Below are 25,406 nucleotides of genomic sequence, written 5' to 3'. Positions count from 1 at the left end.
AAGTCAGGTAATGTGGCTAATGACAGAGAAGTGATAGGGGAGGTAGTAAAATGAGAGCCCAGGCTCTATCCTAAAGGCAGTAGAAGGTACTTTCTCCCAGTCCTTGTTCCAGACCTTCCAGAAAAACTACAAATTTGGATTTGCACATGAAACCTTGTGATTCTGAAGTATGACAATTTTTCAAAGTTATATATGGTCACATTGTAAACTTTCCTTTATAGGACCCCCTGGGTATTTCACAACCATATGTTAGAAAGAAAATGATGGGCCTGAGAGTCTCAGGAACCAGTTTGAATACCACCACTGCCACTTAGCACCTGTGTGTTCTTCACATGAGTTACTCTCTACCTCACTTTCCTTATCTGCAAAATGGATATTTATGGCTTTTCTGGGGATTATAAATAACAAATAAAAATGCCTAGGCATTCAGAAGTAATTTCAAATTTGTGTTTATTAATACTTTTCTCTAATAAAACAAATAATAGTGTTCTTTGGAGGAAATTTCCACTTGATCTTCAAATCTGGATTTAGTGGGAGAAAAACATTTATTACAGTTATAAATTACTATGAATGTGATTTACAGAAATCATAGGCTGGCAGGATATTAGATAGTATGCAGCCACTGTTAAACACAGGGACAACAGACTGATTGCTTCCAACTATGAACTATCACAATTAACCTATTTAACCAAGAATCTTGTTTATCTAAGAGGACCACTTGTTCTAGATGTAGATTCACAAACACTTTAACTGAGTGAAGAAAAGGAGAATAAGGTGAAAATAAAGTCAGATTTTAATTTTGGTTCAGAGTTTGGACTTGGGTTTCAGTTTGAAGTGGAACAACTTCTGAGTCCTAGCTTTATCATTTTATAGTTGTTAAGACTTAGAAGAGTGTTGCTACTTCTAAGCCTAATTAGCCTTTTCATCTAAAAAAAGCAAGGCTAATATAAACATATTTCTTCTGACATAGTAGAAATTCCACAGTGTTTTCCTTATTTATACTACCGCATTCACATGAGATAGAAATATTTTAAGCAACATAACATACTGTTCTTCCATAAAATAGTTGCAAAATAATATATGTATATATAAAATGTATTTAAATTTTGAAAATTCATTCATAATCATTAAGATCACATCCAAAAGAAGGTAACCATACCTATCAATGACAAATTAAGACTCATTCAGTCATATAAAGTTCTGACAAGGGATTTATCAACACTAGATATATATGTGATTAGATTGAATCACATTTAATAAAAGATAATGTCCTTCCTAAGTCTTTGAAACAAACTAATATTGATTTCTTACATTTGAAGAATAATGTATTCAAATTGCTCACACATTTATCTCATTTGATCCTCAGACTAAGCTCAGTGATATAAATAGAGTAGTTCAAGAATAAAGAATGGAGACTAAGAAAGATTATGTGACTTCACCAATGGTGCTTAAGTAGGAAATGATGAAACTGAATGCATGTTTCCTCACATGTAATTTAATTTTCGGAATACTGTATATACCACATTGAAAAATTAGTGTTAAAAATTTTTTGTATTAAAACCAAACTGTGTTGGCATTTCCCCTTTTGTGTTAAAGCCAAGTTGTGGGGCAGCCCAGGTGGCTTAGCAGTGTAGCACCCTCTTGAGCTCAGGGCCTCATCCTGGAGACCCGGGATCAAGTCCAACGTTGGGCTCCCTGCATGGAGCCTGCTTCTCCCTCTGCCTGTGTCTCTGCCTCTCTCTCTCTCTCTCTCTCTTTCTCTCATGAATAAATAATAAAGTCTTTTAAAAAAAGAAAAAATAAATAAAGCCAAGTTGTGATTTTTTTATTTCAGATTTATCAGGATAAACTCTGTTGGCAATGGTTTGATGACCTTAACTAGTCTTTAAATCATAATGCCAGGCATTGTGTTGAGAATCATTGTTCTCTTTGTAAATATGTACTGAATTCTCCAACCTCACTATGTTTAATGCTTAGCAATTAGGTACCAATGGGGAAGAGAAATAGGAATCTCTCTCTAATGGAACACCCCTCCTACCTTGAGACTCCAAATAAATTCTTGCCATGGTAACAATTTGGTTTAGCATAGTAATCATTTGTTAAATTATAATATTCAGGAGACTAATGATACTCCAATTTTCTGTTAAAACAATTATTCTAAAAACTGATTAAACCAAACCAGATAAATATTTTAATTTTGTAGCACAATATCACACAGGGAGTTAAATTAACATGGACTGGTTTTCCTTTAGAAAACCCAATGAGGTGCCAAAGAGGAGGTCATTTATATTAGTTGCTATAGCACAAGTCAAATTGGTGTTTTTATTAAACAATTTCAGTAATAGTATTTTAAATTAAAAAGGTTAACAGATATACCTAAAAATTATATTTATAAGAAAATATGATAAAGTGCTAATAGTACTGTCATGTGTACAGCTCATATTAAGTCAGAAATAAAAAAATGTACATTTAAAAAAAAAAAAAAAAAAAAAAATGTACATTTCTAAAAAATAGATTTCTTACTTGAAAGAGAAGTTACACTGAGTCCTGGGGCCCAATCCGGTAATGTGCTGGTAAATATTTGACACCAGCTTGGCTGGGGGTGGGGGTTAAGGGGGGCATACTTATTTTATAGTATTTGCCAATTTCCATAGTATCAGTACTCTCACTAGAATTGATTTCAAGCTACTAATGTGAAGGCACTCAATGTGGAGTTAGAAAGCGAGGTGCACAATAGGCTTTCATAAGCCAAGAAAGGCCAGTTCCAGCCCATCACTGCCCAAACTCCAAAACCAATTCAAATCTCCAGACATAGAACTCAGAAGCATGTATTTTTAAAAAGCTTCCTTGGGATCCCTGGGTGGCACAGTGGTTTGGCGCCTGCCTTTGGCCCAGGGTGCGATCCTGGAGACCTGGGATTGAATCCCACATTGGGCTCCTGGTGCATGGAGCCTGCTTCTCCCTCTGCCTATGTCTCTGCCTCTCTCTCTCACTGTGTGCCTATCATAAATAAATAAAATAAATTAAAAAATAAATAGATAAATAAATAAATAAATAAATAAATAAATAAATAAATAGCTTCCTTAGTGATTTTGCTATAGCCAGTCCATAAAGCAGTTTTTAGGAAGTGCTAGACTAGTTTATAATGCAACTATGGGAGTTTTGGAGGTTAAGAAAGGGAAAACATTTGTATGGTTCTTCCTGTGTCCTGCAAAACCAGGTAGAAATGACATTGGCATCATTGTCACCTAGGAAAACTGAATCGAGTTAAGAATATCTCACTTTTGGGGATCCCTGGTGGCTCAGCGGTTTGGCGCCTATCTTTGGCCCAGGGCTGATCCTGGAGTCCCGGGATCGAGTCCCACATCACGCTGCCTGCATGGAGCCTGCTTCTCCTCCTCCTGTGTCTCTGCCTCTCTCTCTCTCTCTCTCTCTCTCTCTCTCTCTCTCTCTGGATCTCTCTCTGTATTACATAAATAAATAAATCTAAAAAAAAAGAATATCTCACTTTTAAATTAAAGCATTCTATAAGGCATCCTTTTAATGTATAGCTACTTATGAACACAGACAAATGATGTTTTTTTTTTTAAGATTTTATTTATTTATTCATGAAAGACCCACACAGAGAGAGGCAGAGACACACAGGCAGAGGGAGAAGCAAGCTCCATGCAGGGAGCCCGATGGGGAACTCAATCCCGGGTCTCCAGGATCAAGTCCTGGGCTGAAGGCGGCACAAAACTGCTGAGCCAGCCGGGCTGCCCCCAAATGATGTCTTAAAACCTTCTTGAGCCAAAATCAAGTGCTTCCCTCTGATAAAATTGTCACTGAAATCCTCCATGTTTTTTAAAGAAGTAATCCAGGCCAGTCCTCTGCCTCTGAGAGAGGATGGGAGATTTGTGGTATTTAATTACTCACAATCATGAATTACTTATGGGCAATTTCAATGTTTGGTGCAAATTACTCAGTTGAAGCCAACAAAACACAGGCATTCCCTCTTGTTGACAACCCCAATTTTATATGAATTTATAACCTTGAATCTTCATATTTGTACCAATCTTTAAGAGATGGAAAAATGACTTAAGATTAGCATTGGTACATGTCTTTGCCTGGGTCTCCTTGAAAGCCTGAGAGAAAGGACTTGTAGTCAAGTAGTTTACTTAGGAAGAATAATCTCAGAAAATAGGATTGAGGAAAGGGAGGATCTGTGGGAAGGAGGGAAAGTCAATACCAAGATATGTTACCTAGTTGGGCAGTAATTACTCAGTTCTGTAGGAAGTTCTTGGAAGCTTTATGGACATGCACTTCAGAATTGCCCAACTGGCACTGAAAGAAAGAAGCGTTTATCTATATAGTACATCCCTATTAGCTATGAATGGCCCCTTAGGCATTAACTCTTTTGCTTCCATTATTTTGGTTGATTGTAAATGACAGGGAGTCAGAGAAACTCAGATGGGAAACAAGAAGTAATTGTCCCATGCTGAGGCATTGTCAGGTTATAACTATATAAATCTGGTCAAAGTGTGTGTGGACCTGGTCACTATAGCTGTAATTGGAACAAAAAATGGGGCCAAGATGTTGTACAGTGGTATACAAAAGAGGTCTAAGCCCTAGGTAATAATCAGGAAGTTCTATCTAGTTTACTACTGCTGCTTGGTTCCAAGATCTTATTCTTTGGACTCAGAGGCCTAAAAATACTACCAAGGTAGTTACAGATCAATCCATAGGCTTTTCACACTTGGAAAATAGCAGTAAGTCGGTAAGAGAAAAGACAATCTTGCTCATAAAGGAATAAATTCATTTGTTTAATTTAAAATATTGTACCCTGTAAATAAAGCAAACAAAGCATTTGTGGAGCCATTCTAAATGAAAGGGCAATAAGACCCCAACAGAGAAACTCCATGTCACATAGAACAGGAGTGGGGAGGAAAAGGGGCAGAAAAGAAAGGGGCTTTAGTATTCTCAATGAGGCCTCTCAAAAAGCTGCCATCAGAGAATGAGTCAACTTTAAATAAGTCCTAGGTCCTAAAATAAAAGGCCAACTATGACAACGCCAAAGAAGTAACAACCTTTCTGACTCCTTTTCTGTGCCCTCCCCCCTTTGCTTTGACCACAAAAACTAAAGTTACTAAGAAGGATAAGGAGGTAAGCAAGTATCACATAGTGCAGTGATTCTTAAACTTTAGCTTTCAGCATGTATCATCACCTGGAGCACCTGTTAAAACACACATTGCTGGCTCCAATCCCAGAGTTTCTGACTCTGAGTCTGAGCAGGACCAAAGAATTCATATTCCTAACAACCTCCCAGCTGGTACTGCTGTTCCAAAGCCAATACTACAAGAACCACTGAAACAGTAAAATAGAAAGGAAAGCCAGCACTCTCTATCTGGATTTCAACTGAGGTAGAGGAAATAATTATAATTTTGAATGAAGATGGAAGGGTTTATCGAAACATAGGAATATGTACTTTTGATTACTGAATTAAGATTGCATATATCACTTATAGACACTGTAGGAGCCTGAGAGAGCAGAAAAGCCATAGAATTGGCCACATTTCCATCTAGTAGCAGGCAAGCTAATGCCACTGGAGAAATTTAATGAATTAGCAAAATAAAAATAAAGACTTTCTGATTATATCTTATGATTATATGAATTACAAAGATAAGGAACCACATAACTTGCTTAAAGCAATCAACCTTATGAAATCTATTTTTATATAAGAAATTAGTTAAGAGATTATTAGACATTTGTTGACAATCTCAAATTAGGGCGTTACCCATTAAACAACACTAATTCACTTAAATTGTATAATTATTAGATTAATATAAAATTTTCAGAAATGTTGAGTACCATTTATCTTAAAAAAAAAAACAACCAAGATAATTCTTATGCACACTAAAGTTTGAGGACATTAGTCGGTAGCTGCAGTTCTTAATAGCACAGTGCTAGTGCAGAAGTCATTCCCCCCTAACTCTTTCATAAAGAGAAGAAACATTAAGATGGAAAAAAAGAAGAGCCTTACATACAGTGCAAGCAGCAGAGCAAAGCAGTTAGGGGATTGGAATCTGCAGTTAGATTGCTTGGTTTAAACAGCAGTAACCTTGGGCAAGCTATTTAATCTCTCTAAGCCTCATTTTCTCATCTTAAAAACGAGGATAATAATTTCTACTTCATAGGGTTGCTGTGAGGATGAAATGAGATAATGTATATGAAGCACTTAGCACAGTGCCTGCCATAGAGCAAGTTTTTAACAAATATTACTATTATCATTACCACATCAGTCCTCTAGAGAACACTGTAATACACATATAACACACAATGGATAGGAAGTAAAAAGAAATTTCTAAACTGCTACATGGATATAAAGTGCCATCGTTGATCTTGCTTTTATTCTCTCTCTCTCTCTCTCTCTCTCTCTCTCTCTCTCAAGGAAATACAATAAATAAGAAGTCTGGCATGGTAGAAGGGACATTTTGAACAGCTTTTGCACACAATTCACCTCTCAAAACCTCAGTTTCCCCATTTGTAGAATAGTAATCATAAAGCAATCCTTAGATCTCAGGGATGTTGTAAGATTAGAAGACACGGCATGTTGTGAAGAGCCGAGCAGTGAGTATAGACACAGTCATGGAGGTCACAAAAGTGGCTGCAAAGCATATCCCCTACCCTAGAAGCTCTTCTTCCATTGCAGAGGAAAAACTGCAGGATCCTCACACTGGGGCTTAGAGTAATGTAAGAAAGATAGTCTTTCTTTAGAAAAGTGACTTCTTAAGACACAAGATAAGAAGATTGCAATCAAAATTCCTGCTTACCACTAGCTTTAGGCATATCGTTAAGAATATTTTTAAAGATCAACACATAGAGATCAAAAGAGATAAATTTAATTATTCATAGTGTGCAACATTATGAAATTAAAATTCTGAGCATAACTTTTGGCCTGAATCATTATCAAGTTTCTGTTCCTGAATATTCTAATTATATATGTCAATATTCATCAATACCAATTATTACAAGGTAGTGAGATCACATTATATAAATAGCAGTCTGTGTTCATTTGTTTTTTAAATTTATTTACTTGAGAGAGAGAGAGAGTGAGTGAGCATAGGTAGCAGGGTGGAACAGAGGTGGAGGAAGAAGCAGACTCCCTGCTTAGCAGGGAGCCCAACTCCAGGCTCAATCCCAGGACCCAGAAATCATGAACTGAGCCAAAGCCAGATGCTTAACTGGCTGAGCCACCCAGGCACTCTGTAAACTATGTTTAAAATACTAAGTATTCTGAAAGCTGTAAATATCAAGATATTATAATGCATATGATTGGCATCAAATATTATTAATTTATAAAATACAGACCACACATACATTTAATAAATACTTTAGGAAAAAGCTATCTTCAACAATTCCAAATCCTACAGACACCATTTTGCAGTGAATGGGTATATTGTAACTTTATCTTACCTACCCTCAGATGAATAAGGTTTGATTGCATCACCTTGTAGTCATCAAATAAATTTGGATGTAAAAAAGAACTGTGACAGGCTATAGTCCAGCATCACAAGCAGAGGTAGCAGGACCCCCATCTACTGATTAGGTATGTGATCTTACCCATCTCTCCTTTTCTTTAAAAAATAATAAATGAACAACCTGTCAAGGTCAAATTGAAGGGAAAGGAGCAGAACTGTTATGTGCAATAAATGAATCGATAAGCAACTCAACATCACTGTGACTCAAATTCCTCATCTGTAAACTGAGGTATGAGAGTTATTACTAATAACCCTTGAAGCATGTGATTCTAGGTTTATACTGAAGGTAACAACATTAAAGTTGAGAAAGCTCTCATTGGATATCTCTCCTAGACATAGACACCGACTCCAAATCGTATATTAATTTTGTGAACTTTTTTCTTCATTGACTGCCAGGCATAGCAGAGGTTGGGTGGTAGCATTACATAGGGCAAAACACATCTTAAAAGCAGATAGGCCCTTCTAAGAGAACTTTGAAAACTGTGAGCTTAATTGCAATTAAAAGGCCATTGAAATTCAGTATAACTAGGAGACAGATTTTGAGTTTACTCCAGTATTAAAATAAACAACTTTGTAATAAAATATATCAGTATGGATTTTATGCTTTAAAAAAAAAGGATCCTCAATGGATAGGACTATGTGTAATATCTAAATATTTATGCATAAATTTGCAATTCACTGCAAATCATAGAAGATTATTGGTTTATCTAATAAGTAATCAGTGCATTAAGGGGATTTTAAATTGAAGAAAGTAATTTAAAATGGCCAAGCATGCTTAACAAAAATTATCCCTTTTTAATATCTCTTTTCTAATTAATAAGTATTTTTCTAAAATTTAAAAGAAGCCAGGTATTCAATAAGGGAAAATAATGTCTGTGAAGTCTAGATATTTTTACATTATCCTGATTTAGATGGTGTTTTAGGATTAGAAGGGACTTTTAAATGTCACTCATTTAATCCCCCAGCATCACATCTGCCAAGTGGTCATCTAGTGAATGCTTGAATTCTTCGGTTTCAGGAACTCACTACCTCTTATTTTATCTTCAGAGACCATGAATTATCAGAATTTCTTCTATTCTGCCAAAATCCAATCTAAATTTTTAACTTAGAAAATTAACAAATTAAGCAAATAATTTAATGATCAATGTCTAGATTTGGAATAATACTTCAATAAGTGCAAATGACTTGTTAGTTTAATTCAATTGTGACTAGAGTCACGTAGCATTGTGCAAACTGCCCAACACAAGTGGAACAAATTTCCATGATATTGTTCTTGGCATTGCAAAGACCAACTGTCCCTATGCCTCCCCAGGTTTACAGAGCCCACAACTGGCCATGGGCAGGTACAAGTCCTAAAGAACAACAATCAGTGAGCCCTACTCTGCCTGAGCCAATGAAAATGAGTCCTGAGTGGATATTAGTCAGGGGCTCAAAGGTCTGGAATTTGTCTGTCAGCCAAAACTCATGTCCTCCCTGGCCCCAGTGATCCTAAGCCCTAGGCTGGACTCTTTATCCCACCATTCATACCAGTCTCTATTTCTGGGCTTCAGTCATGCTTTGCACTTTATATCCAAGCTCAATATCCTAAATTCTAGGGCACCTGGTGACTCAGTGGTTGAATGTCTGTCTGCCTTTGGCTCAGGTCGAGATCCCAGGGTCCTGGGACCACATCAAGACCCACATCAGCTTCCCTGCTTCTCCCTCTGCCTGTGTCTCCACCTCTCTCTCTCTCTCTCTCTCTCTCTCTGTCTCTCATGAATAAATAAATAAAATCTTTAAATAAATATATATTTTTAGAAAAAAAACATAGATATATCCTAAATTCTAATCTCCCTGATGGGGCTGGACCCTAGATTTCTAGTTCTTTCTGCATCTGACCTCCCAGAAACAAGCAACCTCTACCTGTCTATAATTATCTACTCTCACCAGATAATTCTATGGGTCCCTACTCATTATTTTAAAAGTGTCTGTGAAAAAATAAAATAAATAAATACATAAACAAAAGTGTCTGTGATGTTAATGGTAGGTTGCCTCAGATTTGAGCTACTTCCCCATGAACACTGGAATATGGACGCCTGGTCATACTCCCTGGTTGTCAACCTTATTGTCATGTTAATCTCTCTTAGAGACATCATGAAAGAATAAAAAGAGTCCTGGCTCAGGTCAATTTTCCAACTTGTCCCCATCTGGTGCTGACTTACTATACTTAAAAGTTGTTGAGGTCCCCAAATACCCAGTGCTAGAAACCCTATCAGCTTACTGAGACAACAAATTTAAAGAAGGAAATATTCTTTAAAGATCTATAGAAAGTTGTTTCAGACTAAAGTACAAGGATTAAGAAAAAAGAAAAATAGTAGTTTAATAAAGAATTAAGAATATACATTCCCTAAGCAAGAATTCTACAGGATGGCTTGGTAAAATAGGATGTTTGTTAAGCTAAATGGGTCTAACAGTGAAAAGTAAAGCCAAAATTTCCAAGCTATGAAGAGACATTTTTTTTAAAGATTATATTTATTCATTCATGAGAGACACAGAGAGAGAGAGAGAGAGAGAGAGAGAGAGAAGCAGAGACGCAGACAAGAGAAGCAGGCCCCATGCAGGGAGCCTGATGTGGCACTTGATCCCAGGACTCCAGGATCACTCCCTGGGCCAAAGGCAGGTGTTAAACCGCTGAGGCACCCAGGGATCCCCAAAGAGAGATATTTTAAAGCAGAAAGATCTGACCACTGTTTGTTAAATCATATCCTATAAGCTAGGCAAAATCACAACCTTGCTTTCCTAATCCTACCACTGCATGAGGACATTCCCCTTCTAACATCCTTGTTATGTATACATGGTGATTATATTTTCTCTTACATTTTTCTCAACAAATATATCTAATCTATAGACAGATTACAAACTCCATATCTTACCTTATCATACCAGGAATGGTTTCAGTAGACAATAAATTATTATTGAATTGAATGGAATCTAACTGAATTGAAACAAATTAGGATAAAAATGACTTTATATATTAGACAAACTAAGTTGACAAAGGAGTTAAATCAGCTGCCTCGTAGAGTTCTGAGACTGAATAACTGAGGCTTGGAGAAAGGCTGACAATGATATTGCCCACCTAGGAAACAAAGTGTGGAACAACTATAATACAGGCAATTGCTATCAGTTATGGACAGTAGTTAGCAGAATAATGGCCCCCTAAGTACATTGACCTCTAATCCCTGGAACCTATGAACATATTATCTTAAAAACAAATGTAACTTTGCAGTTGTGAGTTAGATGTGAAGTTATCCAGGTGAGTGCAATGTAATCACATGAGTATTGGAAATTGGAAGACAAAAGCAGAAGAGTGGGTCAAAGAGATGATGGTGAAAAATAACAAGAGCTTTGAAGCATGAGAGGGATTCAACTTGCCTTTGCAGGCTTTGAAGATTGTGGAAGGAGATCATGAGCTAAGGAATGTAGAGTGGCTTTCAGAAACTGGCAATGGCCTTAGACTGATAAGCCAGCAAGAAATTGAGGGTCTCAGTCCTACAACCACAAGGAACTAGAGTCTACCATCAACTCAAATGAGCAGGAAACGAATTCTCCCCTAAAACCTCCAGAAAGGAACAGTCTGCCAACACTCTTGATTTTTATCAAGTCCAGGTGAGATCTGTCCTGGACTTCTTACCTACAAACAACATAGATTTGTTATTTTATTCCACTAAGTTTACAGGAATGTGTTATGGTACTAACAGGAAACTAACAAAGGTAGAGATAGTTTATATGCCACCTCTAGTTGGAGAGAATGACTGAGATTAGTTCATGTGATTGAGGGTTTAGAGTTCACACATTAACTGTATGGTTTGGGGAATTGGGTCTCAAATGCAGACATCAGGAGACATTTCTGAGACAAATTTCTGAGGGTTATCCTTTTTTTTTTTTTTTTTTTTTTTTTTTTTTTTTTTTTTTTATCCTACACAAAGAACTATTAAATTCAGTTCTTTAACTCTTGTTCTTTGGCTTGCTCCCCTCTAATTTTCCACCTTTTATTTAGTAATTTCTTTAACAAATCTTATAAGGCCTCAGGATCCAAAGATATTACATGCAACATCTTTTCTCAAGCTTCTAACTTTGTCAATACAACAGATGTACCAACAATGCACATTGCATAAACAAAAGAGTTGACAGAGTGCTTTCACCCGCATTCTCATTTAACCCTTAAGACACTAATTGTACTGTAAACTACAGGTAGCCACTGAGTGTGAGAGTAAATATGTGTTATGTAGAAAAACACACTCAAATTGGGGCAGAAAGGGGGAAATTCTGAGAGGCAATAAAGGATGCTCTGCTAAGCATTAGCTAGTTTAGTCTGCATGGTGTACATGTGGCCATGAGTAAGAAATATTTTACCCCCAAAGGAATTCAAAATCAAAATATCTTTTAAATGAGATTCAAAATGGACCAGAGAATTATTAACACTTACTAATAAGTACTTACTAATCTAAATTCTATAGAAACTTCTACGCTGTGAACCATTAATATTCAAAGCCATTAATATTCAAAATTCAATTTTGAATTTCTCCAATACCATCTAAAAACCCAACAATTAGTTTACCAGGATTCCATGAAAAGACAGGAAGTGCATTCATTACATATTCAATCTATATCAGACTCTGTATGGAGCACTTTACTGGTTTTACCTCCCTTACCTCAGAACAGTCCCATCAGTCACTCATCTCCTAGGTAATACCTTTGTCATTGAGGAATTTAAAACTCAGGAAAAATAAATATGCTAGTCCACTAGCAGAGTAGTATTCAAGGAAAAGCAACAATGAAGCAATAAAATTTTTATCTGTAGGACAAACTGGACCATCAAACAAATAAGTCAGACAATGTTATATAGTATACTATATTAGCTTCCCATTGCTATTGTAGCAACTTACCAGAAACTTAATAGCTTAAAATAACAAATTTATTGTCATACAGTTCTTGAAGTCAGAAGTCCAAAATCTGTCTCACTGGGCTAAAGTCAGGGTACTGGTTTTCTCTGAAGGCTCTAGGAAAAAACTTGCTTCCCAACCTTTTCTAGCTTCTAGAAGATGCCAGCTTTCCTTGGTTTAGGGCTTCTCCCTCTATCTTCAAGGGCAGCAAAATAGCATTTTCCAATCTTCTTCTCTGACCGAATTTCCTACCTCTCTCTTAAAAGGACCATTGCGATTACATACCCCAGATAATCCAGAATAATCTCCCCATCTCAAGATTTTTTTTTTTTAAAGATTTTGCTTATTTATTCGTGACAGACACATAGAGAGAGAGAGAGAGGCAGAGACACAGGCAGAGGGAGAAGCAGGCTCCATGCAGGGAGCCTGATGTGGGACCTGATCCCGAGTCTCCAGGATCACGCCTTGGGCTGAATACAGGTGCTAAACCGCTGAGCCACCGGGGGATCCCCCATCTCAAGATTCTTAATCAAATATTCTAAATCCTTTTTGCCATGTATGATAACATAATTCACAGGTTCTGGGAGTTATTTTCGGGAAGTGATGGGGCTACTACTCAGTCTACCACATAAACACATGCAGATTAGGGTCAGGGAAGACAGAATTTAGCTAAGATCAAGGAAGTAATAGGGTAAGTAAAAAACCGGTTGAAATGCCTAAATATATCTGAGAGTAGGTATTAGTGTTTCCAAAATATGCTCTGTGATACAATATATGTGATTGTTAGAAGTAAATGAGCTCTCTATGCAGAGGCGAGTGAATGAAGGTTGGTGAAGCAATAAATCCATGCTGATTTAAGAAAACAGTCACTCTAAAAGGGACAAATTCAGAGGCAGGAAAAAAATGAGGCTGACTCAAGTCTAATGGAATAGTAAACTCTATCCAGAGCTTGGGCAATAGCCCTGTATTCAAGAGATCTAGACACAATTCTCCCAACCATTGGCATTCCTATTGCTGCTCATTAACTAGTTTCAAGTTTCCTTTAAGTTGCTGTGTAAGATTTTGCTCCCAAATAATTACCTTAAAAGCTCTAAGCAGCTCCTGAGGGAAGAAACCTAGAGTTAGCCTTCTTAGCGCTATAAGGTAAAATAATCAGGAAAAGAAAGAGCCACTGATGGCTCATAAAAGCTTTGAATTCCCTGAATTCTCAAGGCCATGCCACTTATAAGGTCTAAATTGCAGGCTATTACTATAAAATATAACTGTGATAAAGAAACATCACCAGTATCAGAGACAGAGGTTAGCTTCAGAGCCCAGGAGTGTGGTCTAAGCATCCTCTCCACCTCACCTATATTGTATTACCACACATATCTAGCTTGTCTCTTTGCCTTCCATCTTACCCTACTAAATTCATAAATACATATGCCCTCTATGCCAAGATTAGCTTTCTGAAACAAATGTCTGGTCACTTTACTTTCCATCTTAACCTCTGATAATTCTTCGTGCTGGTAAAATGAAGTATAAACTCTTTTTACACATAAAGGTCTTAAAAGTGAAGCTACCCACCATTATAATGTTATGTCATACTCCCCCCATTCTGTGTGTTAAATAGTTTTGTCAAAATGGACGTCAGTATTTAAGGTATCTTTCTCATTTGTATCTGTCTTTGCATATGCTATTCCTTTGGCTTGAAAAAAATGACCTATTCATTCATTGACTATCCAATTCAAATGCCAATCACTCTGCAAAGCCTTAGTGAAACCAGCTCAGCAAAGTTTTTAATTCTTTCTATGGTCTTTTCCCATTGCTAGCATAGAGGCATAGAGAAAATGTTCCCAGTACAAGGCAAACTTGAGAAGTTATGCCAGTATCATTTTTCAAGAAAAGGGTTCCCATCAAGTCACGACACAGCAAGCGCCCCCAAGAAAGTGGTTTTCAGCATGTGCTGCCCATCAGAATCAATGAAACTTTGATAAAGATTAAAAAAAAAATTCTAAGTCCCACCCCATACTCACTGGGTCAAATCTATACGAGTTACTGATAAAGCTTGCAAGTGTTTAATAAGCTTCACAGGTGATTCTGATGCAGACAGGGGAATCAAGATCCTTAACCAGGCTGATATCACAAGAAAGACAGAACAGCCAAGGCTAGTAATTGGGTGTGTGGAATCAGACCCACAAGAGGTCTATGCCAGAGCTAAACTGGTAGCCAGAGCCACAGCTATATAAGCTAAGAACTTAGGATACCAGAGGCTGAAGTCAGGAAACCAAGGTAGAAAGAAGCATCTCTATCTGGACCAAAAAAAAAGATCAGAATTGGAGGAAGAAAAAAAAAAAAAAAAGAATTGGAGGAAGAGTGGAATTCAGTAAGGAATTAGTACCACTGGGTCTTCCCTAGACACACTGGGTACCAAACTTGGGGGAATAAGACTGCAGTAATTCCCCCACAGGGGATATATTCCAAGACCCCAAGTGAATGCCTGAAACTGCAAAGAGTACCAAACACTATATATATGTTATTTCCTATGCATACCTATGATAAAGTTTCACTTATAAATTAACCTAGTAAGAATTAGCAACAATAATAATCAACTAAAACATTTGTAACAAAATACTGTAATAAAAGATACATAGATGTGGTCTCTCTCTCAAAATACTTTATTGTACTGTATTAACCCTTCTTCTTGTAATGATGTGACATGCCTATATGATGAGATGAAGTGAGATGAATGACATAGGCATTGTGACGTAGCATTAAGCAACTATTGACCTTCAGACAATTCATTAGAAGGAGGATCATCTGCTTCCAGACTGTGATTGAAACTAAAGGAAGTGAAACCACAGATAAGAAGGCATGACTAGAATTCTAGAACTCACAAAAGGGAGACCTCTTCAAATAGCAACATTGCCTTACCTAGAAACTTGTTAGAAAATCATCTTAAGCCCCATCCCAGACCTACTGAATCAGAATCTGATTTTAACCAGAGCTCCAGGTGATTTAAAAGCCACATCAAAGTAAAGCACCCAAGCCTGGTTCCAGATGATGCCAATGCTGCTGTAGCCCATACTATGAGAAGCAAGAGTCTTGACCTACAAGTGAGTAGGTAAAAGAAATTCAAACATTACCACCATAAGAATGTGAGGGCAGAAATATCAATTATTTTATCTCAACACTTATCACAGGACCTTGAGAACTGACAATATTGTCTATTAGTCAAAACCTCATGACTTGGAGCTGGTTCTATTCTAACACTGTTACTAGCTGTGTTGTATTGTCAAAATATTTAATTTCTCTGTGCTTCAGTCTATCATCTAGAATATGGCCACAATAGCCTCATAAAGAATGAGGCAAAGGTAGCATATTATTTTTGATAGCATTATAAGTGTTTAATAGATGATTAAAGAAAAATTAACAGATAATCAATTATTGATTGGTTGATACATTGACTGATTTTTTGTGAGAAAAAGCTCCAAAATTCTAGTGGTGTAAATTATCTTATTCTGACTCATAATCTAATGAAAAGAATGGCTGAAATCTTGATGACTGGCAGACATTCCAAGCATAAGACTTCTTAGAGAATTAATATCTGTCTCCTAAGTGATGGGTGAAATAAATGTCCAAAATAAGATGTTTGCCAACCTTTTTGGAGTGATGACACCAAACTGATGTTTATGGGAATCTCAAAGTTCTCTTGCTCTCCCCCAAATACCTAAGAAGGACATTTTTTTTTCATGGCATATTCTCATTAAATTAAATTAAAATTGATTTACTTGGCAATATTTTGACATTTTTGCATTATAGAGTGTTGCAAATCTGGATAAAAATCTCTTCCATAATAAACAATACAGCCTTAAAGATACACATTCTGTTTTATGTTAATCCCTAAAATAGCTTCCTTATTTTTATCTAGTGCTCTTAAGTTTTCAAAAAACTTTCACTCCTCCTACCTTCCTTCTTCCCATAATAATATTACAGTTGTGTTTTTCTAAATCTAAGAAAAGTTTGTTATTTCGTTTGACAGATAAGAAAATGGAAAATAATATTAAGTGCTCAAAGTGACATTGCTGGTTTGTGGCCGAAATAAGACTAGAACTCAAGTTTCCTAATTCCCAACCATTTCTTTGAGCTACGACCAGCACCACTGCCACCACCTGATTGCCACATATTATTCTGGATCCAAGTCAAAACCAGGTCACCTGCTCAGTAACTGAATTCCTCCCCTAACCAAGTGCCCTTTCCAAAAAAAGCATGTTGGACGTATCACAAAGGCAACAGCTTCCTAAACATATATGAAAAACTTTTTTATTTTGTTAAAATAACTTTTCAATTCTAAAAGTTAGAAGTCAAATTTGGAGGTGTGACTTATTTCTTTAAATTTGGAATTTTTCACAAATTATGATGGAATGTAATTTCTTTTTTGTCACTAGTTCATTCCTTCTGTAAACAGTACATTTGCGTATTTGTTTCTCAACTTTCTTTAAAAAATATTCTAAGCTATAAAAGGCAGGGTTTTTTCATTTTGTAAAAGGCAGTATTGAAAAGTATTACTGTGCATTTCAATTTAAATATCAATTTTTATTAAGGATCTTAACACTTTGGTTTTGGAAATGACTACAAATCTTAGACCAACAAATGGCAAAGTAGTGAGATCTTATTAATAAATATTAATATTTAAATCCTCAAAAATTCCCATATAGTCAACTAGACAGCATGTTTAAAAAAAATCACTGTAAATATTCCAATTTATCATTAAACTTTAGAATTAATTCTATGAAATGTTTTCCCAAAGTCAGTATACATTTTCAAAGTATTGCTAGTGGTTCTGGGTATTCTCTAAGATTATATAATTCACGATGGAACAATCCTAGAATCATTAAAGAAAAACTGACAACTCTAAACCGACAAGTGTAAGAAATTCCAAAGTTGCACTGACAATTCAGATCTACTTCCTTTCATGTCCAGATTCACTTAATATCTCATTTGATTTTCAAACCTTCCCTCAGAAGCAACTGGAACAAAACCACAAGCAAGTTCAATCTCCATTTGGGCATGTAACCCTTTTACAAACACAATTACAGCCAAACACCATTGTAACCTGATTTGCATTTGCACTAACTAAGTTACAAAGCACATTGAGAATGCCTGCTATGCATACTACAGACTTATTAGGAGGATATATTGCAGGGCTTCTGTGAACACTAATTAAAAAGGTTTTATCTTTCCCCTCTGGTCCACTGAAATTGTTCAAATGCCTTGCCTGCTACAACTTTGTTCAAAAACAGTTTTCAAACATGTGATCAGAGCTCGGCAACTATTTCAGGTGGCATGATTATGTTTCCACAGTGGACAAGGCCGGAGAGACAAAGTTTCAGTCTAAACTTTGAGCTTCCTTTCCTTTGTTATTTTGTGTTGCAACCTTAGCATTATCCAACTGTGGACTTTTATCTGTGAATATCTAAATCCTGTCTTGTGGAAAACTAATTACTGAACCACTGAGAGCTTCATAATGTCCTGCATTTAAGTCCTGAGCATCATACATAATGCATAGGCAGCAGTCTCTGCACTCTGATTACAGAACACTGTCATTAAGTGAGCAAATTAAAGATGTGAATAATTCACTGGCTGAGCTTATTGTCAGTGCTGCATTGTGAAATTAGAATTTCTAATAAGTACTGCAATTTTTTTAACCCAATTAACACAGAGAACATCTTGAGACTGATTAGTACAATAAAAATTATTACCTTATTCTTTTGCTTCACAACAGCCAAATTAAATACTGTACTTAATTATGCAGCATTCATTCCTTCTCTGCTAAAAAAAAAAACCCTATCATTTTAATAAGAGTTCTAATATTTGTATGTGAGCTAAAAATACAGCACATGCATCTGTAGCTCACTGTCTTTTTGCAAAGTTTTTTTTAAGAGTCTAAACATCAGTATTATCACCAGTGGTGGATTATGATGACACTAGTCTATTCTTAAACCAAATATTTTACCTAAAAAACAAACAGCACACACAGAATTGACAAAGTAACTAACCTCCCCAAATTGAGTTGAATATATTATACCTCTGCTTTTTCTTGGCTCTTTAGATGCAGATTAACACAGATTTGCCCCCACTATACTGTTTGTGATTGAGGCTGAAACATATATTTAAGAAAATTAATTGTTTAGGAAAAAAATCAAGTATCTGTAACAGTGGGTCTTACCTCAGATGCTCATTTAGCACACAGTGATCTGTCTCACTCCTGCCAGGCAAGTGGGAAAGTCCAGTTTGTGCTCGGCATGATGATCCTACGCAGAGAGTGTCTGCTGCCATGTTAAATAAAGAAAATGATCATTTAAACCGGGGCTTTTGTCTCCCAATATCTCCTCCTGCTGCCCCTTTCGAATCAAAGCCCAGAGAGGCAGGCACATCTGGCGGCAGTCCCTGCCCCTGACCGCAGCTGCCTCTGGAGAGCTCCCCCCTTTCCTTTCCAGCTCCTCTGCATCCCCTTCCTGGGCAACTTCAGCCCCCTAAAATGGGGGAAAGAAGCGATGACATTGCAGGCAGAATGTGAGATTGTTTGCTCAGCCTCTGCAGCCACCTCCTTCCTGTCTAGATATTTTACAGAAAGGGAATGAGAAAGGGGAAACAGCGAAGGTGCTCTGAAAATCAGTCAGACACAATGCAATAGGGAGATGGAGAGGAGGGAAAGGAGAATGAGAGAGCGAGAGTGTGTGTGTAAGGGGGGTGGTTGTCAGTGCAGACAGATCTGCATATGGAAATCAGGGTTATCCTGGGTACAGTTTTATTTAACTATGATCTACTGTTTTTTTAATTAGACCAGAATTTTAGCAAAGGAAAGGAAGAAAGACAGTCTTGAAACCAGAAAGAGCAACTTCTAATTCAATAGACTTAAAATTTCATAGCATCTGCAAATAGCAGATCCAGAAGTTGTAGGAAAGAGAAAGGAACAAAAACCACCAAGGCATTCCCCCCCCCCTTTTTTGTTTGATAAACAAGAAGACCTCCTACCTCTAAAGAAAGAAGAAAAGAAAGAAAGAAAGAAAGAAAGAAAGAAAGAAAGAAAGAAAAGAAAAGAAAAGAAAAGAAATTGACAATGTGAAGAATTTGAAAGGAAAGCAAAAAGAAAAAAATTACCTTTCATGGTCTGTGTGAAATTTGTCCTTAAATAATAGAAGAATCATATGGGACAAAGGAATTATCAAAAGTAGAGAACTGGCATCATTTGTGGAAACCAGTAGCAATACATTCTGCATTTTGTGAGGCAGGTTTTTTTCTTTTCTTAGACAACACCTTTCACAACTCTAACCCAAGGCAAAATGCTACTGGCTATAATCAGTCTACTCCTTTTGGGGTGTGGAGGGTAAAACAATGCAGCAGAGTGACCAAACACTACAAGAGGTTAGCTGCTGTGCCCAGTACTGAGCCCTCCACCAGAGATGCTGGTAGGATAGCAATTTGACCAGAAGGAAGCAAGAGTTAATTCTATAATCCATCAGTGGGGAATTTTGTGGAATCACTAATGTTTACCTACTCATCAAACAGTTATCAAACACCTATAACATGGCAAGCATTGGAGATAAAACACTGCATAGGTCCTGCTCTCAAAAACCCAGAATTGAATTGGGAAAAATAAATTTAAAATGAGATGGCACTGCAGTTTTATAAACAAAGGAGTGGTAGACATAGTCTTGATTTGAACAGTGTGAGCAGATGTCAATAACCTCAGAGCTCTCCATCCACTGAGCTGACTGGGTCCCTCAAGACCAGCTCAAGCACTCTAAACAAGTTACTTTTTCTCTTTGAACTTTACTTTCTTCACCTGTAAAATACCTGCTTTTTAAATTGAAGATTATATAATAAAAATAAAACATTATGTTTTGTCTGGCTCATGATAATTGCTCAAAAAATAGAAAATCAATTCTCAGTTCAGCTGGCACCTCTTCTGTGAATCTTTCCTCAACATCCGCAAAGAGGCTCAGAGGCTTCTTCTGCAATGCTCCTGCTGTTCTCCATTATATTATATCATCATAATTTTCAGCAGGTCTGTTGCTATACCAGTGGATCTCAACCAGGGGCCATTTTGCCCTCTAGGGGACATTTGACAAGGTCTAGAGACATTACTAATTTTCACAACTGGAGGAGGAAAGTTGCTATTGGCTTCTAATAGACAGAGAGTCCAGGGATGCTGTTAATCTAGAATACACCAGATAGCTTCCCACAACAAAGAATTATCAGAAGTCAATAGTGTAGCAATGAGCACAACTAAGGAACCAGGGTTCCTTAGACAAAAGGCTGATTCTAGTTCCAGGGCAGGAAATATACAGGGTGAGCCTAGGATAGCTTGTGGTGCTAGAAAGAAGTGTTCAAAAAGCAAAAACGCATCGATGGAGGTATGTTACAGGGATGTAGGAACCATTTGAAAGAACTCCCAATTAACTAAAGTTGGAATTGTTTGAGCAACAAATACATAAAGTTGTTAGGGTTATAACCCAAAGTATAATATAAATATGAGTGCAAACTGATATAAAAATTATTGAAAAATAAATAAATGGAGAAGAGACAAATATTCCTTGAAGAAGAATTCCAAATAATTTATGTAGATAATCCTTCTTGAACGATATGGAGCATAACTCTTCACTCAAGTGCGGGCTGCTTATAATAACTTCCATAGTACAGGACTCAGGGGCTTAGCGTGGAGAAACAAGACCTAACACTACCTCAGCCAGGTGATTAAGATTAACATCAACAATGATAAGTCACATTGATCATGTATGTGCCCAATCCTAGTCTAATTACTATTTTTAAAACATCAAATTCCAATAGAGGGACATTCTACAAAACACCTGACCAAGACTCCTCAAAACTGTCAAGGGTATCAAAAATAGTATAAGTCTGAGAAACTGCCACACCAAGAGTAGCCTAAGGAGATATAAACATTAAATGTAATGTGGTGTAACCCTGAATGGGATCCTTGAACAAAAAATGGACTTTAAGTAAAAACTAAAAAAAATTTCAATAGAGTATGAACTTTAATTAATAATATATTGATGAATAGGTTTATTAATTATAACAAATGTGCCATCTTGATGTAAGATGTTAATATTAGGGGGAACTGGATGCAGGGTATATGGGGACTCCCTGTGCTATCTTTGTAATGTTTCTATAAATCCAAGACTATTCTAAAAAATAAAATGTAGTTACTTTTAAAAGAATCAATAATGCCAAAGTTAAAAAAAAAAAAAACCTTCCTCTGTGCTATATTATAAGCTTCTTAAAGGAAGGGACTCTGTGGTTTTGTGGTTTATGTTTATAGGCTTATGGTGGTAGCTCACCCTCAAAAATGACCACCAACGAACCATGTCTTTAGAAATCATACTCTTGTGTATTCCTCTCCTCTCCACTTCAATCTGGGCTGGCCCTATGGCTTGTTTTTGACTAACAGAGTACAACAGAACAACAGAAGTGATGACTCCTGAGGCTAGGTCTTAATAAGCCTTATATTTTCCACCCAGCTCTCTTGCAATTCTTATTCTGGGACAGGCAGCCATTGGTAAGAAGTCTGAATACAATATCTCCACACAATTAAAAAGACAGAGCTACAAAATGAGGAAACTGAGAGACAGTGACACAGAGAGGGAAGAGAAGAGAGACATCTGGCCAGCCCCAAGCTGCTCCATCCACTCCATTTGAGTTACCCAAACATGTGAGTGAAGAAATTTCATTTGTCATCTAGATCATTCAAGCCTACAGATAACTGTAGCGCCAGCCTCAAATAGTCTGAACAGAATGGGGGAACTAAGCTAGAACTACTCAAATGAGCCAAATTTATCCACAAAATCATAGTAAGCCATAGTAAATCACTGGTTTAAGACATTAGATATAGGGGTGACTTGTTATAGAGCAATAGATCAGTGACTTTTATTTAGTAGGCATTCTAGAAAAATGAGAAAGGAATATCTGTAGTGTAGAAAAACTAATAGTGGAATTTCTTTTAACATTTTAGATCATTTCCATTAAAAACAAAATCTGCCAGTTGGTAAATTCAATAACATAATGGGTTTTGTACTCAGGTATAATAAAGCAAAAGAAGAAATATGGTTAATATATAACACAGTAAGGCCAAGCTGGGGTGGAAAGAGGAAAGGGCAAAGATGAAAAGAAAATGATTAATTATTGCTTATTTCTTTTGGATGTATATTTTTTAAATAGGCATTTTCTACTTTATTTTTTTAATATTTCATTTCTTTATTCATGAGAGACACAGAGAGAGGCAGAGATATAGGCAGAAGGAGAAGCAGGCTGCCTACAGGGAGCCTGATGTGGGATTCAATCCCAGGACCCTGAGTTCACGACCTGAGCCAAAAGCAGATGCTCAACCACTGAGCCACCCAGGTGCCCCTACATTTTCTACTTTAATATGTTCACAATGATTTTAAAATTTATTGAGTGTCAGGCACCTTTACATGCAGTATTAGCTTCACAAAATTATATGAGGTGAATACTACTTTAACCCCAAATTGATAGATGATAAAATAGTGTCTTAGAGTGGCTAAGTTACTTGCCCAGTCACCCACTAGTATATATGATCAGGATTTAGACTTTGGCTAACCAACTCCAAAGCTCATTCTCTTAGCACAGTCTAGTAGAAAAGATAAACATAAAATAATCACGCAAACAAATATATATAAGTTCCACAAAGCAAAGTAAAGAATGCTATAGTAACAAAACAGATAACTGATCCAGTCTGGGAGTTTGCAAAGGCTGTTAAGGGTTGAGGTTCAGGGGGTCACTTGGTTAGCAGGGCCGGTGCTGGATAAATAAGTTGCCCCTGAACCAGAAAAAGACAGAAATGAAAACAGGTGTATGATTAGCTGTTGGTCAAGTGGTTTTCTAAGGACTCTGGTTTACAAGGCCCCCCACAGATGACTTCTTTGGGAGTCACCAGTTTGGCAATGATGGAGTGTCATAGCCTGGAGGAGTGAGTCGGGAAGCACCAGAAGAGAAGGGAAAGAGAACTGTTATGCTCCCTTTATTTAAAAAAGAAAAAAATCCTCAAAAATTGTCCAGGCTTGTGATCTCCATTTCCCTTCTTCCATCCCTCTTAATCTGTTCCTTTCATTCCTCTGAAAATGCTGTTAGTCACCAATAACCCTCATGTTGCCAAATCTACTGACCCATTCTCAATCTTTATTTTTTCAAGCTATCAGCAGTATTTGATAGAGCTGACCATCCTCCTTGAAACACTTTCTACATTTGGCTTCCCAACTACCACTCTACTGGCTTTTCTCCTACTCCACTCACTACTCTACTGCTCTGTATTCTTTACCAGAGCCTCCTTTCATCCCTGAGCTCAATATGATGAAATGCTACAGTGTTTAGCCTTTGGACTTATACTCCCATCTATAATCTTTCCTTAAATGATCTCATCTAGTATCATGGCTCTTAATACCATCAATATGCTGATAACTCTTAAATGTATATCCCTACTTCTATTTGATTTCCTGAACCGAAGGACCATTATATCCAGCTGCCTGCTAAATATATTCATTTAGGTAGGTATGTGAGTAGATTCTGGAGCTAAGCTCCCTAGATTCAGATCCTAACTTTGCCTTGCAGTAATTGGGCAAGGGAGCTACAACTTCTCTGTGCATCAGTTTCCTCAATTGCAAAATGGGCATAATATTATTAATCTCACAGAGAGGTGAATGAACTAATATATTTGAAGTATGTCTTATTAAAGTGCTTAGTATCTTCCAAGTAGCATATTCATAGGCATCTCAAAACAGAATTCATATTCTTTGTGACTCTTCATCTTAGTGGCATCTCCATTACCCAGCTGTTAATCCAAAAACTTACTCAAGCAAAAATGAACCTCTTTTCTCACACAACTCAACTATTCCTTCAGCTAATGCTGTCAGCCCCACCTTCAAGAACATCTTGACTATATCTTAGACTTAAGTCTAAGCTACTTATATTCTCTCACCTAGAGAATTTCAAGAGCCTACTATCAGTCTCCCCTCTTCCAAACTTGCCTCATATAATTTATTCTCCCCACTGCAGTTGAAGCGATTTAATAAGACTTGGGTTGTTTTAGTCCCGGGCTCAAAACTCTACAATGGTTTTCCATAACAGAGTAAGTCAGAGTCCTTATAGACAACAAGATTTGGCTCTCCCCATTGTATGCCCCCTCCTTGGCTCATCATTTACCACATGTTCACTTTCTTGCTTCTTATGGGAAATCTTGTTATTGCTCAAACATGCCAAACATACTACCCAGAGACCAACTTGGTTTGCTCCCTCCCTTCATTCACTCAGATCTTGGCTTACATGTCACTTTTATCAGTGAGGGTTTGGGGGGGGGAGGTCTTCCTATATAAAATAGCGTATCTTCCCAGGCATTCTCTAACTTCTGACTCTGCTTTATGCTTTTAATAGCACTCACTTATATTTTGTGTTTGTCTGTCATTGCTGGCCCCACCCTCCACTAGAATTTAAGCTCCATGTGGATGGGCCTCACATCATTCACTGCTCTATCTCCAGCACTTATGATACTTAATATTCAGTAGTATTCAAAAACTATTTGTTGAAAAATGAATATAAGTAATTATTTCTAAGCAGGCTATTAATTCCAGAATTCTTAGAAGTTCTTTTTTCCTAACCAGTCCACATGCCCCCATCCCTACCCATTCTTACTATAGTGTTTCTTCTATGCTATGACCCATGCATGTTAGCATACTGTATTATGCCTTCCTAGAGCTGTTTCATATATGTACATTCTCAACCATCTCTTTTCAAAATGATAAGCAAATCTTTTCGAAATGACTGAATAACAGTTTTCCTGTGATGTTGTTGGTTTTCTATGTAGGGAGAGAAATCTAATGTCTTAGTTAAGATAGTTTAAGGAAAATGGGATAATTATCACAATAACACATCATCTCATCCATCAATAAAAGGGTAA

At 36.9% G+C, this 25,406-nt stretch overlaps 1 protein-coding gene across 1 annotated transcript in view; it reads right to left on the bottom strand.

Moving 5' to 3' along the window:
- Positions 1-25,406, bottom strand: part of LOC112658411 (uncharacterized) — a 499,297-nt gene that overhangs the window by 459,618 nt on the left and 14,273 nt on the right. Inside the window, exon 4 of the mRNA XM_049092289.1 lies at positions 18,648-18,750. Coding sequence (XP_048948246.1) covers positions 18,648-18,750 — 103 coding nt within the window. The remainder of the gene's footprint in view (positions 1-18,647; positions 18,751-25,406) is intronic.

Source organism: Canis lupus, chromosome 12, assembly GCF_003254725.2.
Source record: "Canis lupus dingo isolate Sandy chromosome 12, ASM325472v2, whole genome shotgun sequence".
Lineage (NCBI taxonomy): Eukaryota > Metazoa > Chordata > Mammalia > Carnivora > Canidae > Canis > Canis lupus.
This window is presented reverse-complemented; position numbering and strand designations above follow the sequence as displayed.